At 32.5% G+C, this 16,302-nt stretch overlaps 1 protein-coding gene across 1 annotated transcript in view; it reads right to left on the minus strand.

Moving 5' to 3' along the window:
- LOC120856563 (leucine-rich repeat-containing protein 7-like) overlaps nt 1-16,302 on the minus strand; it is a 151,065-nt gene that overhangs the window by 30,249 nt on the left and 104,514 nt on the right. Inside the window, exon 6 of the mRNA XM_040231930.1 lies at nt 11,941-11,997. Coding sequence (XP_040087864.1) covers nt 11,941-11,997 — 57 coding nt within the window. The remainder of the gene's footprint in view (nt 1-11,940; nt 11,998-16,302) is intronic.

Consider the following 16,302-nt stretch of genomic DNA (forward strand, 5'->3'; position numbering starts at 1 on the left):
CTCTCAGGTGATGACTCTTCATGCCTCATAGAGAAAATTAAAGCAGTTAGTTGAAAACGTTCTTCTCTTTCCACTTTCAAGGCACCAATCTATGTATCTATCTTAAAATCCATTTTCTCTAGAAACCTTATGTTTCTGTGTGAGAAGCATCCTTGTATTTCTACAGCCACTTCCTCCATTTGTGCTCTGCATCCCATTCCCTCACATCCTCTTGTAATTATTTTCCTTCTCTCCTGCATCATTAATTCTTTTGTTTCTATTGCATCATTTCTATCAACCTGTAAATACGCTTTAACATTATCATTCTTAACAAAATCTTTTTTAAATTTTTAATTAATTAATTAATTAATTTTATTTTACAATATTGTATTGGTTTTGCCATACATTGACTTGAATCCACCATGAGTGTACATGTGTTCCCCATCCTGAGCCCGCCTCCCACCTCCCTCCCCATCCCATCCCTCTGGATCATCCCAGTTTTCCTAACACCATACCCCTATGCAGTTACTGCTACCTTTTTGCTTTTCATTCTGCACCTAAACTCCTTGAAGGAACCCTCTGTACTTGTTCTCCTCTTTTGCTAATCTCTGCTCTTTCCTCAACCACTCCAATGAGACAACAGATAATGCATTACTGAAATAGCTCTTATCAAGCTCCCATCAATGCCCTAGATCTTGCTCAGTTTTCTGTTCCCATTATACTTGACCTCCGACTAGCGACTAGCGTTTGATACAATTGACTCCTCCCTTCCTCTTTTATTCTTCCTGCAATTGGTTTCCTTCTTAACTCTCTTGTTATTCATCCTGAGGGGCTTCTGTAGGATCCTCTCTTCCATACTTAAACTATAAATATTAAAGTGTCCTGGACTTACTCTGGGTTCTCATCTCTTCTCTATTTATACTCTCAACTGGTTACCTCGACCAATCTCTTATTTTTAAATATCATCTATAGAGCGATAACTCTTATATTTATATCTCTATATCCCTGAGCATCTCATTTATTCAAATGCCTACACTTAGGCATCTCCATTTTTTCATTGCTAAGGTCAAACTTATAATTCCTGCATCTGTTCTTCAGTTTTTTTCCATATGAGGAAATTATGCTACCAGCCATCTTGTTAGTCAAATGTAATCTTTGGAAATTCTCTTTAATTTCTTCTTATTTCCTTATCTACTCCTCTCACCACAAATTCTTTTCATCAGCAAGGTTCCACTTCCAAATGGATCCCAAATCTGACCACTTAACCAACTCCAGAGTACTATCCTACCATAATTTCTTATCTGCATTATCACAGTCACCTCCTAATTGATGTCCTTTCAGTTTTGTCCACTAGAACCCCTTCACTGTGAAGTGGCCAGACAGATCTTTGTAAAGCTTTGATGAAATCACACATCATCCTTGCTCAAATCTTCACATGACTTTCATTACAGTTAGACTATATCCTGATTTCCAAACATGGCTCACAAGACACGTCACCATTTTGCCCAACCTGCCTCTCCACTTCGTGTGCATTATGTTCTGGCTGTGCTGGCCTTTTTGCTCCTGCCACGTCAGGCTTTGCTCCCATCACAAATCTGCTGTTCCTTGTTGTTTTTGCTGTTCCTCTAGAACTTTGTATTACTCTCATCATTTAAATCATGCAAAGGCCATGTTTTCACCAAGGTGTTTTCTGACCAGGCTGGCCAAAAAAGAATTTTAAAAATCCAGCAAACCATTAACCAACTAAACAACTACTCCAAACTCAACCACTTTCTATACTGTCATCCTGTTCTCTTTATAGCAGTTACTTGTCTCAGTCACTTATTTATGTATGTGTTTGTTGTCTGTCTCCCTCAACTACACTTGAATAGTTGTAGCTTTTGAATAAAAGAGAATCCATCGTTATAGTTCATTGTCATATTGTCATATCTTCTAACATGTAGAATAGTGTCTGACACATGCTAGGTATATACTAAAAGTTATTTTTAAACTGACTTATTCATTATATGAACTGAGAATTTATTGCCAAATGTACAGAGGCACACACTTGCATGTTATATTTAGGGGAGTAACTGGAGAGAACTTAGGGAGTCAGACTATGAATGGTCTTGAACTCTAAGTTTAGTGGTTTGGATGTTATTGTAAAATCAATGGAAAGTCAAAGATTTAAAACTATATTCTCTCTTAAAGTCTGTAGTTATGAGATCTTTCTTTTATAAGACTAAAGTAAGTGTATTTTAAAATTATTTCTACTAAGTTGGATTTAATATTTAAAGAGATGCCTTTAAGAGTCTATTTAGTATAAGCAATGTTTTTGCGTTTGAAAATTTCATGAAATATTTAATCAAAATAAAGCTTTTGCCTCCAGAAATCTGTTTAATTTAGAAATGTTTTACTAAATCAAAAGAGTCAATAGCTTTAATGTAATTAAATCACATAATTTATTTATCTAAGTTGCAACTGAACATGTCTTAATAGAGAATGTGTAATTCTTACTTTTTAACCGCTCCATTTGGTGCATTTTCTACCCCATTGTTTTAGAACGATCATAAAGGAACATCTAAAGCTTGGTAGGAATCATAGTGCTTTAATCTGATTAATTTTATTTTTAATCTTACTTATAAAATTATACAGTATTTACTTTATAACTAGAAAAGTTACTGTGTTATGTTGTACTACAGGTTAACAGAAGTCTTTTTAATATACTGAAATAAATTTAACTACAAAAGAAAATGAATAGAAACACAATATAGCTAGGTAAATTTTGGTATCATTTTGAGCATAAATGTAAAACTAAACGTAATGAAATAGGAAGTTTGGCAAGGAAGAATTCACAATTTTTAAAAGCCATAAAAGGGCAAATAAAATCTTGTGTTACTAAAAGGCAGTATAAAATATACATCCAAGGAAATTAATGTCAGGGAGTTAATATCTTCTGTGAATTTTTACTTTTAATATTGCTCAGGCACTGATCTTAAATGTCATAGAAACTGTGGAAAACTATAGCAATTTAGAAATAGTTCCCTTGTGTCTGTTCAGCAGAACATCAAGTTCCTTTAGGATGTATTTTGCATATTGAAAGACCTGAATTAACCCCAACCTGAGTAGAGAGAAAAGTGGAGACATGAAGAAAGCAGGAAATTTCTGGAAGTTAGATATGTTTCACTTGTTTTCATGTGTCCTATTGAGCCAATTATCAGTAATAGTTTGTTGTTTAGTCATCATGAGTCCTTCTTAAAAGTGAAAATCAAAACATGGGTGGCAGGGAAATCTTTTAAAATGCCGGAATAAAGCATATTTCCCAGCAATCAGTTTTTTTTTTTTCCCCTGCACTTTCCAAAAAACTAGAGGAGGACCCTAGTGAAAATCATTTTACCAATTCCTGTTGCATGTCCATTGTTGCTGAGACTGTCATCCCAAAGTTAGTAACTGAGAATGAAAAAGCATACTGCTCAGCAGTTGCTTCCTTGAGAGTTGGACTGTAGAGTTGGGGCTTCAAATAACATATTTAAGATGACAAAAAGTTTCCCACAAAATGAAGCTTATTAGAATTCTGAGTCAGACTATAATCAGATCAAAATTCCTGTGAAAATTTAGCCTTGAAAAAATTCTAGCAGATTTTTTAAGCTACCAGTATGAATGCAGAATTCATGGCTAATTTCACAGGACAAGTGATGAGAAAATTCAGGGATGATTTGGAGTTTTTCAGAGAGAAAAATGGAAGATTCCAAGAAAGATGCTTGGAGATACAAAGGTGCCTTGTAAACTGTTTTCATCTGAGATTCCCTGTGGGACAGTGAATATTGAAAGATGATGGCACTGGAAATGTTGGCTCCCAGTTATGTAGGGTCTGGACATGTTTGTCTTCTGCAAGCTGTGTGTAGTCAGCATGAGCTTTTACATTGACATATGTCATGGTGTATTTTAGTAAGAAGCTCTGACAATAATAAGGAGATGGATTCCACTGGAAGAGAGGATGAAGGATGAGTTTTTGGTGGTTAAGATGAGTAATATTAAAGATCACAAGTAGGGCAATGATAGAAGAAAGAGAAGAGTGACATAAGTTTTTGGACATAAGTGGATTTGTGGGTCGTAGGAGAGGAAAATAGTATTGAGATTTCTAATTTTTGTAATTAGGTGGGTGGTACTGTCACTAAAGAGTATGTAATAAGATGCCTGGAATTTCTGTTTGGTTTGGTTTTGCTTGCAAACAAGTATGAAGATGATTTCAATTTTGATATGTGGTGAACATTCCATCTGAGATCTGGTTATTGGAAAATGGAATTGGAAATCAGATAGATGTTTGCAATGCACCATATCTGAAACCACAGGAGTAAATCTGTTAGCTAGGTCCTTTGTGTCTTTGTATATTTTTTTGGGCCAAGACTCTGAGACCAAGATCAATACTAATGTAAAGTTCAGAATATATCTTTAATAAAGACACTACATTTTTTCATAAAGGGGAGAGCAATCATCCACATTAAATTGTCTGAATTTGCAAATCTGCAAATAGTGGGTATGTTCTTTTTGGTTCTAAGATAGAAGGCAGGAAAAGAAGGGGATGACAGAGGGCAAGACAGTTGGATGGCATTACCGACTCAATGGACGTGAGTCTGAGCAAAATACAGGAGATGGTGAAGGACAGGGAGGTCTGGCATGCTGCAGTCCATGGGGTCACAAAGAGTTGGACATGACTGAGCAACTGAACAAGAACAACAAAGAGTTTTTATTTATTTTTTATCATGTCTTATTATCTGAGTTCATTTCACCCAAAGAAACTTCAAATCTTAGAAAACAGTCGTTAAGAATTGATTGGTAGATATTTAAACTTTTTATATACTTTACTGAGACTGAGAGACAATTATTTATACAATTCTTGTTACAGTACTATTTGAAGAATACAAAAGACATATTAGCATTAAATGCTATTTAAAAGATTTAAATATTACAGAAAATACAAAAATACCTTGTTTCCTTTCTAATAAAGACATTTTTTGAGATAAAAAGAAAAAAATATTTAATTCATTCCAATCTTTTCTTGAACCCTCTTAGGTTGTCTAAGTACCATAGTATACAACTTTTGCTTTAACAGTTTTCTGGTTCTAAATGATCACAAGACTCATTTTCATCAACAATTACCCAAAGAATATTCCACAGTTTAAAGAAGGCAATGACCACCCAATATTCTTTTAAAATAATGACACTGAAGTTCAGAGAAGTTAAATAATTCATAAACAAGAAGCAAGGGCCTGAATACAAATCCAAGTTTGCCTGCAAAGCAAATCCTCATTTAAGTACATTCTGGCTCTTCTCAGCTAAAATAAAACAGGTTCAGGCTAATTGTTCCATGAGAGTCTAAACCTTGAGATCTTATGAAACTGAAGTTATAGAACTTTTAACCTTGCTATTATATCAGGCAGTTTTCAATCTTTCGGTAAATTTAATCATCAGGGATCAGAGTGGCTATTGATTTGAAGTCTCTGAAAACAGCGATTTGATCCCATGGTTTTATGTGGCTTTTGTGCCCTCCTGCTAGCTCCTCGCTGGACTTGACACATTTCCTAACCATAATACTCTCAGTTTTATCTTATGCTGAAAATATAAGGCTAAAAAGAAATATAATTAGCTCACAAGACAGAGAGCTCACACTCTTGTGAATTGTCGGAAAGTGTGCTGTGCCCTGCCAGTGCTAAGTCGCTTCAGGTGAGTCCGTCTCTTTGAGACCCTATGTACTGTAGCCTGCCAGGCGCCTCTGCTCATGGCATTCTCCAGACAAGAATTCTGGGGTGGGTTGCCATGCCCTCCTCCGGGGATCTTCCCAACCCAGGGATAGAAATCACGTTTCCTGAGGCTCCCGCAGGGTAGGCAGATTCTTACTGCTGAACCCACTGGAGGGAAGCACATCAGAAAGTGTATGTTTGATATTTTCAAAGGGAATCTAAAATAATTACATTGTTAGGATGCATTATAATTTAAAGAATGTTTTTAAAATCTTAAATGTCATAATTATCACTTATTTCAGTTGAATTTAAAATATAAGACCATGTGATAAGAGGTAAAAATAAGTCCTAATTCTAAGTGCAATTCTCTAAAACCAGAGGGGATTACCATGGTTATCCTTGATTAGGTACTTGTTACATTGTCACTTTTGATAAAAGTAACCCAGAATGGGATGGTACCATGGGTTTCACAAAACATCAAGCCTTATAAATTGATACTAATTGGTAAAAGTATAAGGTAATACAATTATAAAATCACATTGTATCCAATTATGTATTATTGTCACAAAACCAGTTAATAGAAACATCAAAAGCTATTCTGTAAGCTGTGCCTGAATATAAATTTTTTTCTGTTACAATAGCCCCAAGGAACCTATTGATGTATTTCATTGTAGCAACTAGTAGAGTGAAGCCAAATGAGATAAATTTATTAATAGGACACTGAAATAAGACTAGAATATGACTTAGTCACATCTGCCCAGTTCAGAATACATATTATTTTATGGATTTTTCTTCATTATGCTGACAATGATAACTGGTGGGAAATAAATAACAAAGGAAGAAAGGCTTTTAAAAAGAAAATGTGTCAAATACATTACATTTTTGTAAGTCTGACTTAAGAGTAATCTTACTTTAAAAGAATAAATGAATTTATATGAAAATTAAAAATGTAATTTGCAAATAAATAGAAATTTGAGTGAAAATTATGAATATGGAGTGTTTATTGCCATTCAGGTTAGGAAAAAGCACATATATATTCATATATGTAAAATGTTTATCACTGAAATTTTTATTTTTATGAATAGTTAAGCATTTTAGTACATAAATACATACTCTTCCCTTGCACACTATAACTGCAAGTATTTGAGACATGAAACTGATAATTTTCTGTGTTGATAGTGACTTTTTTAATTTTTAAAGAGCTTCCTTGAAAATAGTTTTTTAAAATGATTTTTTTAATGTAGAAACAATACAAAAACTTACAAAAAAATTCAAAGTATCATACAAATAACTTTTCTGAACTACTTGATAGTAAATTCAGAACTGGGGCACCATCATTTCCCAATACTTTGGTGTATATTTCCTATAAATTAGAACATTTTCCTAACAAACCAAAACACAATCATTCAAATCAGGAAATTAACACTGATACATTGTTACTATTTAATTCTCAGACCCCATGCAAGTTTTGCCCTTGTTTTGCCCAGAGCCCCAATAGTGTTGTTTTGTTTTGAATAGCAAAAGCATCAATTCAGAGTCACTGCTTTTAGTTATAATGTCTCTTTACTCTTCTTCAATCTGAAACATTCTCTCAATCTTTTCTCCGCTTTCATGATCTAGCGTCTTGTTTCAATTTATAATTCAATTTATAATTTTTCTTCAAGTATGTACAAATAAGGTCCAATGTTTCTGCACCTTCTGTAAATATATGTGTGTGTCTTTAGGCATTCACAATAGAGTTTCTGAACCTTTTCTTTTAGGTGGAGGAAATACTTAATAAAAGCAATGGTGCTCAAGGAATAAAGTGATATAAATAATAGATGCATCGTTTATTAGTTTTCAAGGATATATATCCTAGTAGTTTCAAAGCATCATTCATGCTTGTACTTGGCAAAGTTTCCTTTTCAATTTTTCCCTAATGAGTTTTTTCTATGGAGAGTTCAAAAACTGTCACAGATGATAGTGAAATAGAATGATTATTTTAACAACTCCACAGAAAATTTGCTCAGCAAAATATTATCTTTTGAGTGAATATACTAGAAGAAGTTACACAATTAAAATAATCCATTCAAAGAGGGCCCCCTTTTTGGTGCTCTGTCGTAGTATACTAGGTATTTTGGTATGGCTTATTTTATATAAGTGCCAAATAATGTGCTTCTAGGTAAAAATAAAAATGTGAAAACTCACAATGGGCCATGAATATGTTGAAATAGAGACAATTTGGCTTACACAATTAATATGCATCTGGATCCCATTGCTTTTGTCAGCTTCACAGAGGAGTCTAGGGTCTAAAAGTTGTCCCTATGATGTTCAGACATCATTTCCCTAACTTGAATCCCTTCCTCCAAAACTCTTAAAGATTCTTATCCATCAAATTCATTCATTTTTCCTTTTCTGGATTTGTTTACCAGGGTTTACTTATTTATTGATATTGCCCCAGCAATTCTACTGGAACATGTTTGAAATATTCCTCTCTTAGTTGCTGTATTATGACCACAGACCAAGGAATCACACTTTATGCCTTATGTACTCAAGTGGCAGGGCAAAAATAAAATGAATATTGGCTTAAATCGTGTTTCCTTTTCTTCAAACTATTTCATATTTTTGTCATTATCACAGACACATTTATACAACATCATATTTTAGCTCAAGCTGAAACAGTCATAGTCATAAAAATTTATCAATGGATAGGCCATATTTTAACTTTAAGGTTTTAGAAAAATTCTCATAAAATGGAAAATTTCTGTTTAAGGATAAAACTCACCATTATTAGGGACCATTTGTATGCTGTTAAATTACTTTCATGGAAATGGTTCTTAAATTTCATTTAAAAGAATTGTCTTATTTCTTGTTTTTATCTTGACAGATGTTTCTTAGCTAAATGTATCACTTTTTAATGACAAAATAAAAAAATAAGTTACACTACTTTTGGATATTCTTTAGTTGTTATAAATATTAATGCCTTAATTTGAAATTATTTTCTTCCCTTGTCATGCCTTGCCTGTTATATGTAACTTGAAACTACCTGAAGCAGTGTGTGTACATGTGTGTGTGTGTGTGTGTGTGTGTGTGTAGGTTTAACATTCAAGGCTCACTTATCAGCCATTGAGAACTCACTAACCATTTATCCTTTTTTGCTTTCTTGATGCTCTTCAAAGACTCATTTTAATATTTGGTATCCCATATAATTTTCTATGGGAAAAAATACAAGGGACACAAAATGTCCAGGTCATATGACAGGTATTTCTCTCTGTGAATCTATATATCAGCTTTCTTGTTTATTCATTAAGTGCTCCCTATGCACTGGGCATTGTTTTAGGCACTGGAGATTCAGCAATGACAAAACAGAAAAAAACCTTTTTCTTAACAGAATTTAATGTTCTCCTGAGGAGTTCATTTCCAAGCAAACGGAGTCAATACAATTCAGGGAGCCATAAGTGAGAAAATCAAATGTAATAGTGAGATGATATAAAGGCAAAGAGAGAGCAACATTATATGATGTGATCAGGGAAAGCCTCTGAGGAGGCACCATTTGAAGAAAGATAGGAATCGTAAGGAAGATCTAACCTGCAAAGATTTGAGGTAAGAGAATTTCAAAGAAAACAGCTAGTGCAAAAGCTGCAAAACAGGAACGTACTCATTTTGGACTCTTCAAAATTATAATTAAGAGGATAATTCTGCTATGAGGAAACATATTATCATCGAATTTAAAGTTTTTTTCTTTCTGGTTATTGAGTTTTTTCCGGATGTTCAATGTCCTCAATTATTACACATAATCAAAAGTGATTGTGTCAATGATTTTTCAGCAAATGTGTACCCGAGGAATTTAATTTTCTCACTCATTGATATATCTAGAAATGTGATTGTAAAGGAACAGTGTGGAAAAATTTATAATGCTAAATTCTAATTGATAATAGAATTTGTTCTAGAATCTGCACATATCAAGATGTCTCTATCAGTTTACTTTAGAAAGTCATATTTTAATTCTCTATATTTTTACATTTTTTATACCTTGTTAGGCATGTGAACTTTAAGACAAAAAGAAGAAAAAACCCACTGAGGATCTGCTAAAGACCTGACATCATGTTTGTGTCCATGAAGAAATCATGAGTTATCTGTTCTTGCAGTAATTATTCAAAAATTAAGTTTCTTCCTAAAACTAACTCTCTTCCTTTATTTTCATTGGAAATGCAAAATAAAGCACAGTAGAAAGCTCTCATGTATCTCCCCATTAGAGGTCTAGACTGGTGATCAGAAAGCACTATGGATAAAGCATACTGAAAGCACAGTTAACTTTTTTTCAAGACAGAACTTTTTGCAACTCTAATTTTTGTAGACATCAAAATAAGATAAAGTTCTCCATATAATATGCATGTCCTTGGTTCTGTTTATTTTTTTCTATAAAGTAAAAATTAAGCACACTAGATTGAAAATAACTGAAGATTTTAAAAATGGAAAAACTGTAACAGCTATACTAACGGTACAAATGCCAACAGTCCACCAAGAAGATGCAGTTTCATTTCTACATATCTTTACACTTTTTCAATGACAAAGTTAAATGCTTATTATTCTACTTGCTTGAATTTTGTTTAATAACTGATACTCAGTCTCACAATCTACAGAATACCCGTGTACCAATTATGAGCATTATTATTCACTACTCTGAAATGTTCACTCACCTATCTCATATAAAGACTGTATTAACAATCTATGGTCAAGCTTTAATTTATATTTAAAATGTATATTTAAAAAATACATATTTGAAGAACTGTGTCAGATTTATTTATTATTTTATGTCAAAATTATTTAAGAGCAGAAGGGAAAGGAGTCTTTTCTACACCATCAATATTTTCTCCTTAACTCAAATGTTTATATTTAGAGGAAAGAGACAACTGCTGTTTCACCATAGTTTATCTTGTACTTAGCTTGTTTCCACTTTACTTTAAATGTAGACATTGAAAACATGGGGGATAGAAATGAATTTGCAGTAGATTAATGCTGAATAAGTAACACTCAATCATATTCACGTTTCTGTTTGTGCCCCCAACATGGAAGAGGTGCCTTCCATTAAACCTATGTATAATGCTTTGGCTTAGTGAAAAACCACTCAAAAAGGCAGGGTGTCTAGATACAGAGACATCTACTTTTCATGTTCTCCCCTTGTCTACCACTTATGGAGGAATGAACTGATGTTTAATCTCTATGCATAAATTTAATGAAATTCATATAATTATTGGAAGTTTTATATTGTACTGATAGAATTTTCATACATATTTATGTATCAAAATGTATTTGAGAGTATTTTATTGCTATATTGTCTGAAAAAAAAACAATGAAATTCAGTGTAGTTTGCATAGAGAAAGAATATAAAAACAGGAAAATAAAATTAAGTTTTGGTTCAGCAGATGAAATGTCACTAAATCCTGCTGATATGCTTGAAGAATTAATCACTGTACTCAATGTTTTTATGCAATACTACAAGAGGGTTAAAACAGCAAGATAGTACTTTCAATATTTTAACTGTAACACATACAAATCATAATAATTTATCTGAGTAAAAATAATCCCCACTTTAAATAAATTTTGACTTTCAAAAATATTTTTTCTATATAGCACACATTCTATTATTAGATATAAATAAGGCAAAACAGGATGGAACAAACAATTCTATTAAACTAAACACTGTATAAAATTTTGGTGATTGTTTTATACAAAAGTATCCTGTGTTTTTATGTAAACCATATTTTACATAGACTATTATATACAGGTACAGTTTGAAGAGTGTATAAATACATATTTTCTGCCAAGTCATTATAGGATCTCTAGAAAAACTTCATTTTTATGAAATATCTTTTATATTTTTTATTTGAAAACTATCACAATCCATAAATTAGCTTGAAAAGTTAAGCATTTGAAACTCGTGATTGTTTGAGGGTCATAGAAATGTCAGTTTCATAGGTTTCAAGGCAGTAACTTCCTGGTACGTATGTTCAGTTATGACAAGAATCTTAAATGGATTCTTCCCATTTTTACTTGTAATTATACAATTTTATAAGGCAGGATACATTCTTACTTAATATGAATCTCTTATAGTATACTGTACTTTTCAGCCCCTAGAAAAATATTGTAGAAAAATTAACTCAATCATAATGACAAAACATAGCTAAAATAAAAATAGTCCTTTTTCTTCCTACTAGTGAAAAATCACCATTAAAAATTTCAAAAATACTCAGTCACTTACTTTGGTAGAGTTTTCAAGTGATTTTCTCTTAACTCCAATATCCGCAATTTGGCAAGTCTGTAGAAATGAATTTAAAAATTTGTTTCTTGATATTTCTCTATAAAACAATATTTTTATGGTAAACCAAATTGTTACTGTGTTAACCAAATGACTATGTCCAAACATTAAAAACCATGGTTATAGATCTTTAAGAATTATATAAATTGATTATGAGTAGGGTTGTATCAATATTGGAGAATGATAAATACCACTTTCCCAAACTTTCCTAAAATCTTGCAAAGATATCACTGTCTTAATCATCTAAATTTTCTGTTTTATAAAAATACATTCACTGTTGTTTCATCATATGCATTCAAATTATTGAATATTTACTAAATACTAAGTATTGAGTTCACTGAAACATGGTAACAATTTTCCTCAAGAGATGACAAATGGATTTTTAAAGCAAATGATAAAGCATAGTGGTTAAAAGCTTGAGCTTTGTGGTCAGATATATCTGGGTGAAATCCAGACTCTTTGTATTCTATCCGTATGACACCGGTCAACCCCTCCTAACTCCAGTTTCTTCATCTGTAATGAGTATGTAATAATAGTACAAAATTTATATGATTTTGAATGTTAAATGATGTCATCATACATGTAAAACATAATACGTGGCACACCATAAGTTTTAGTGAATGTTACTTATTCCTGTGGAGCCCTATACCAAGGTCATAGTTGTAAAGTCTTGTTACCAAGGCCACAGATCTGGAACTCTGCACCAAAGTCATCTGCAGAACTGACCGAGCTGTAGTTCCAGACACTGACTTTTGCTGAGCCCCTCTGATCTAAACTGACTAACTCCTTGACCCCATATTAGGTAAAAATATCCACCTTCGTACTCACCCTATAGCACCCTAACCAATCACCTAATGCCAGTCTTCCAGCAATAGTTTTCTTTGTCTTGAGACTATAAAAATTGGCTACTAAACCATGAAAGGAGTTGGCTCTCACGTGAGCCAGCTCTCTGTTCTAACAGCATCTCCTGTTCTAATAAACTCTATTCTACTGTCATTCTGCCTTGTATCTGGAAAATTTTTTCAACCTGTGCAAAGACCATGACAATTACTGTTACCTTTAATTAAATACTGGGAAAAGTGCCATATATATGGCATAATATACCATATTTAATTGACTCTGAGCCTGAGATGTGAACATTTCAAGTAGATGCACATTTAAAATCCTGTCGTATCATCTGTCCTATGATAATACTAGAGTTGGGAAAATCAAGTGAAGTGGATGAGAGGTGCTTACATTTTCTGTTGCTTGCAAAATACTTGGGTGATTAGGAATGCATTTCACACTTAATTACTTGTTAATGTTTGCAATCTGGGGCAGTGTTGCTACTAATGTCTATGTTGTGCTGTGCTTAGTCGCTCAGTCATGTCTGACTCTTTACGACCCCGTGGTCTCTAGCCCACCAGGCTCCTCTGTCAATGGGGATTCTTCAGGCAAAAACACTGGAGTGGGTTGCTATGCCCTCCTCCAGGGGATCTTTTCAACCCAGGAATCTATCCAGGGTGTCCTGCATTGCAGGTGGATTCTTTACTAGCTGACAACGAGGGAAACCTACTAATGTCTATAAGCGAGCTTTACAATTTACTCATTTGTGGTTATTTTAGGACAAATATTAAATGACTTATCCAAATTCTCAGCGTTGGGGGAATATTTCACTATTTGAACTATTTAACCTACAGTGTCCCATATTTACTGTGCTTTTAGGTATTCAACCAGTTCTCTTCCCGTTTCCTTTTGGTTTTGAGTTCTATCAAGTTTCCAATTTAACTTTAATCTTATGACTCTTAATCTTTATTTGAAACAAATTGTCTCAGTTCTTCAGAGCATGGGATATCACTAGTAAAAGACATTTCTTAAACATTTATATATCTAAAATCTTAGTAACTGTACTAGAGTAATAACATTTTTATGACTTAATTTGGCCTTTAGGGGTACTAAATCTTAGGTTTTAGAAAGTTTATTAAACATTCTTTGTCAAATTATCCAGCTGAAGGTTCAAAAGCTTGTTAGATTACAATAATAAAATAGAGCATTTTGGGGCAGATAATTTACATAAAATTGAAATCTAATTCGAAGTGGTTTGGGTATTAAGTTATATATTTGCCCAGATTTCTTCCCTTGTATTAGGACTAGTAAAGAGAACTAACAAAATGCTAAAGCAAAAAATGTATTTTAGGGAGATAATTAAACATTTTATGATTTAATAAACCAAAAGTATACTTGTGGTTGTGGCCAGTACCAGAATGAAAATCTACTTTATATGAACAAATTATGAAATATTAATTCATTTAGAGACTAGGCATATGCTCTTGTGAATATCTGTGAATTTTCAGAACTGTCTGAGTGTATGGTATTCGTAGGTATTATGAAATCATGATCCACAAAAGTAAGAGAATTTGGAAAAAACTTTTGAGGTGATTTCTTTATGCAAATAGAGGCTGCTACCTGTTAAAGGACTTCATTATTTCACTGAGTTCTTCTTAATGTCATGTATTAACTTCTGCCCAGAGGAGGAGGTTGAGGTACAGTCAGTCAGTTATTTGAACAATTTGAGATGATCACTTAGAAAAAGGCAGTTAACAAAAAACTTAAAATATCTTAACTTTTAAGCTATATCTTTTATATTTAAAATAGCCTTGATATGGAAACAAAGTAACCATTGACACATGAATGGATATAGGAAAGCTGTGTGTGTGGAATATATCAGTCATAAAAAGAAGAATATCCTGCCATTTGTAATGACATGAACGGACCTTAAGGGCATTATGCTCAGTGAAGTAAGTTGGACAGGGAAAGACAAACACTCTATGATCTCACATATGAAATCTAAGAAGAAAAAATAACTACAGAAAAGAGGTCAGATTTGTGGTTATCAGAGGTGGTGGTACAGGAAGGAGAAATGGTTGATTGTCAAAAGATATGACTTTATGCTTATAAAATAAATATATACTGGAGATGTAATGCATAGCATGATTACTATAGCTAATACTGCTATATAGTGTCCAATGTATCTCAAAGTAACTAAGAGTAAATTCTAAAAATTTTCATCACAAGGAAATGTTTTTTCATAATTATATAAAGTAATAGATGTCAACTAAATTTAATGTGCTAATCATTTTGTGGTAAATTTGTCATTATTATGTTGTATACCTTAAGTTCATACAGTGCTATATATCAATTATATCTCAATAAAGATGAAAAATGTTCAGTCTGAAAATATTGAGAATTTAAGATGAAAATAAAAACCTATAATTTCCCTTCCAAGGAAATTATTTTATTTCCTGCATATTCATATTCATATGGGAAACACAGTTTAATATAGTTATGATAAGCTTTAAACATAACATCATAGGAATTAAAAGATATGTCTCTAGTCAAGATTATAAATTGCTACATTGTCATATGGATGTACCATAATATATTCAAGCAATCTCCTAGATGGATGTGTGCTTCCATATTTTTCATATTGTAAATAACGATAAACATCTTTGTCCATAAATCCTAGTGTGATATATGATGATACATTTCTAGAAATGTATTACAAAGGCAGTGGTTATAAATATTTTCAAATCTTTTAAAGCACACTGCCCTGCACAGAGTACATGACATTCTGCAATTTCATCAGCAGTGTGAAGTTATCTTTTTCCTCACACTCTAAATAGTTTTACAGTTTCTGTGATATGCTTAGAGCACAAAGGCCCTTTATTCACATATTAATTTATATTATTTTATTATTTATGATGATAAACATTTTTTGTGTTTTCAACTTGTACACTTATGAATTGCTTGTACACTTATGAATTGCTTGCACACTTATGAATTGCTTGCACACGTTATTTACCCATTTTTTCTAATGAGATCTTAACTTTATACTCTTTTGAAAGAATTCTTCATAAGTTAAGGATCTTATTTGCCTTGCATACATTGTAGAAATATTTTCCTATTTATTACCTTAATATTTAAAATATTTTCTAATATTATTTTATTTTAAAGACATGTATGTATTCAAATATATCCATTTATAGTATTTTCCTTTTTTCTATGCTATAAAAGTATTATCTAACCCAAGTGTCAAAAATATACATATGTATATTTTTCCAGATCATTTCTGATATTATTATTTTTAAATATTTAACTCTTTAATTCATCTGGAATCTGATTATTAATGACATGTAAAGACCTAATTTTACTTTATTTTTTAAAAATGTTTCATTAATTGGCATGGTCTCATTTATTGGATAAAAGTGAGGGTATCTTTAATTACAGGGGTCACTTTTGAAGCCTCACCTACTGATGGTGGTTAAA

This window comes from Oryx dammah, unplaced genomic scaffold, assembly GCF_014754425.2.
Source record: "Oryx dammah isolate SB20612 unplaced genomic scaffold, SCBI_Odam_1.1 HiC_scaffold_28, whole genome shotgun sequence".
In the NCBI taxonomy this organism is placed as follows: domain Eukaryota; kingdom Metazoa; phylum Chordata; class Mammalia; order Artiodactyla; family Bovidae; genus Oryx; species Oryx dammah.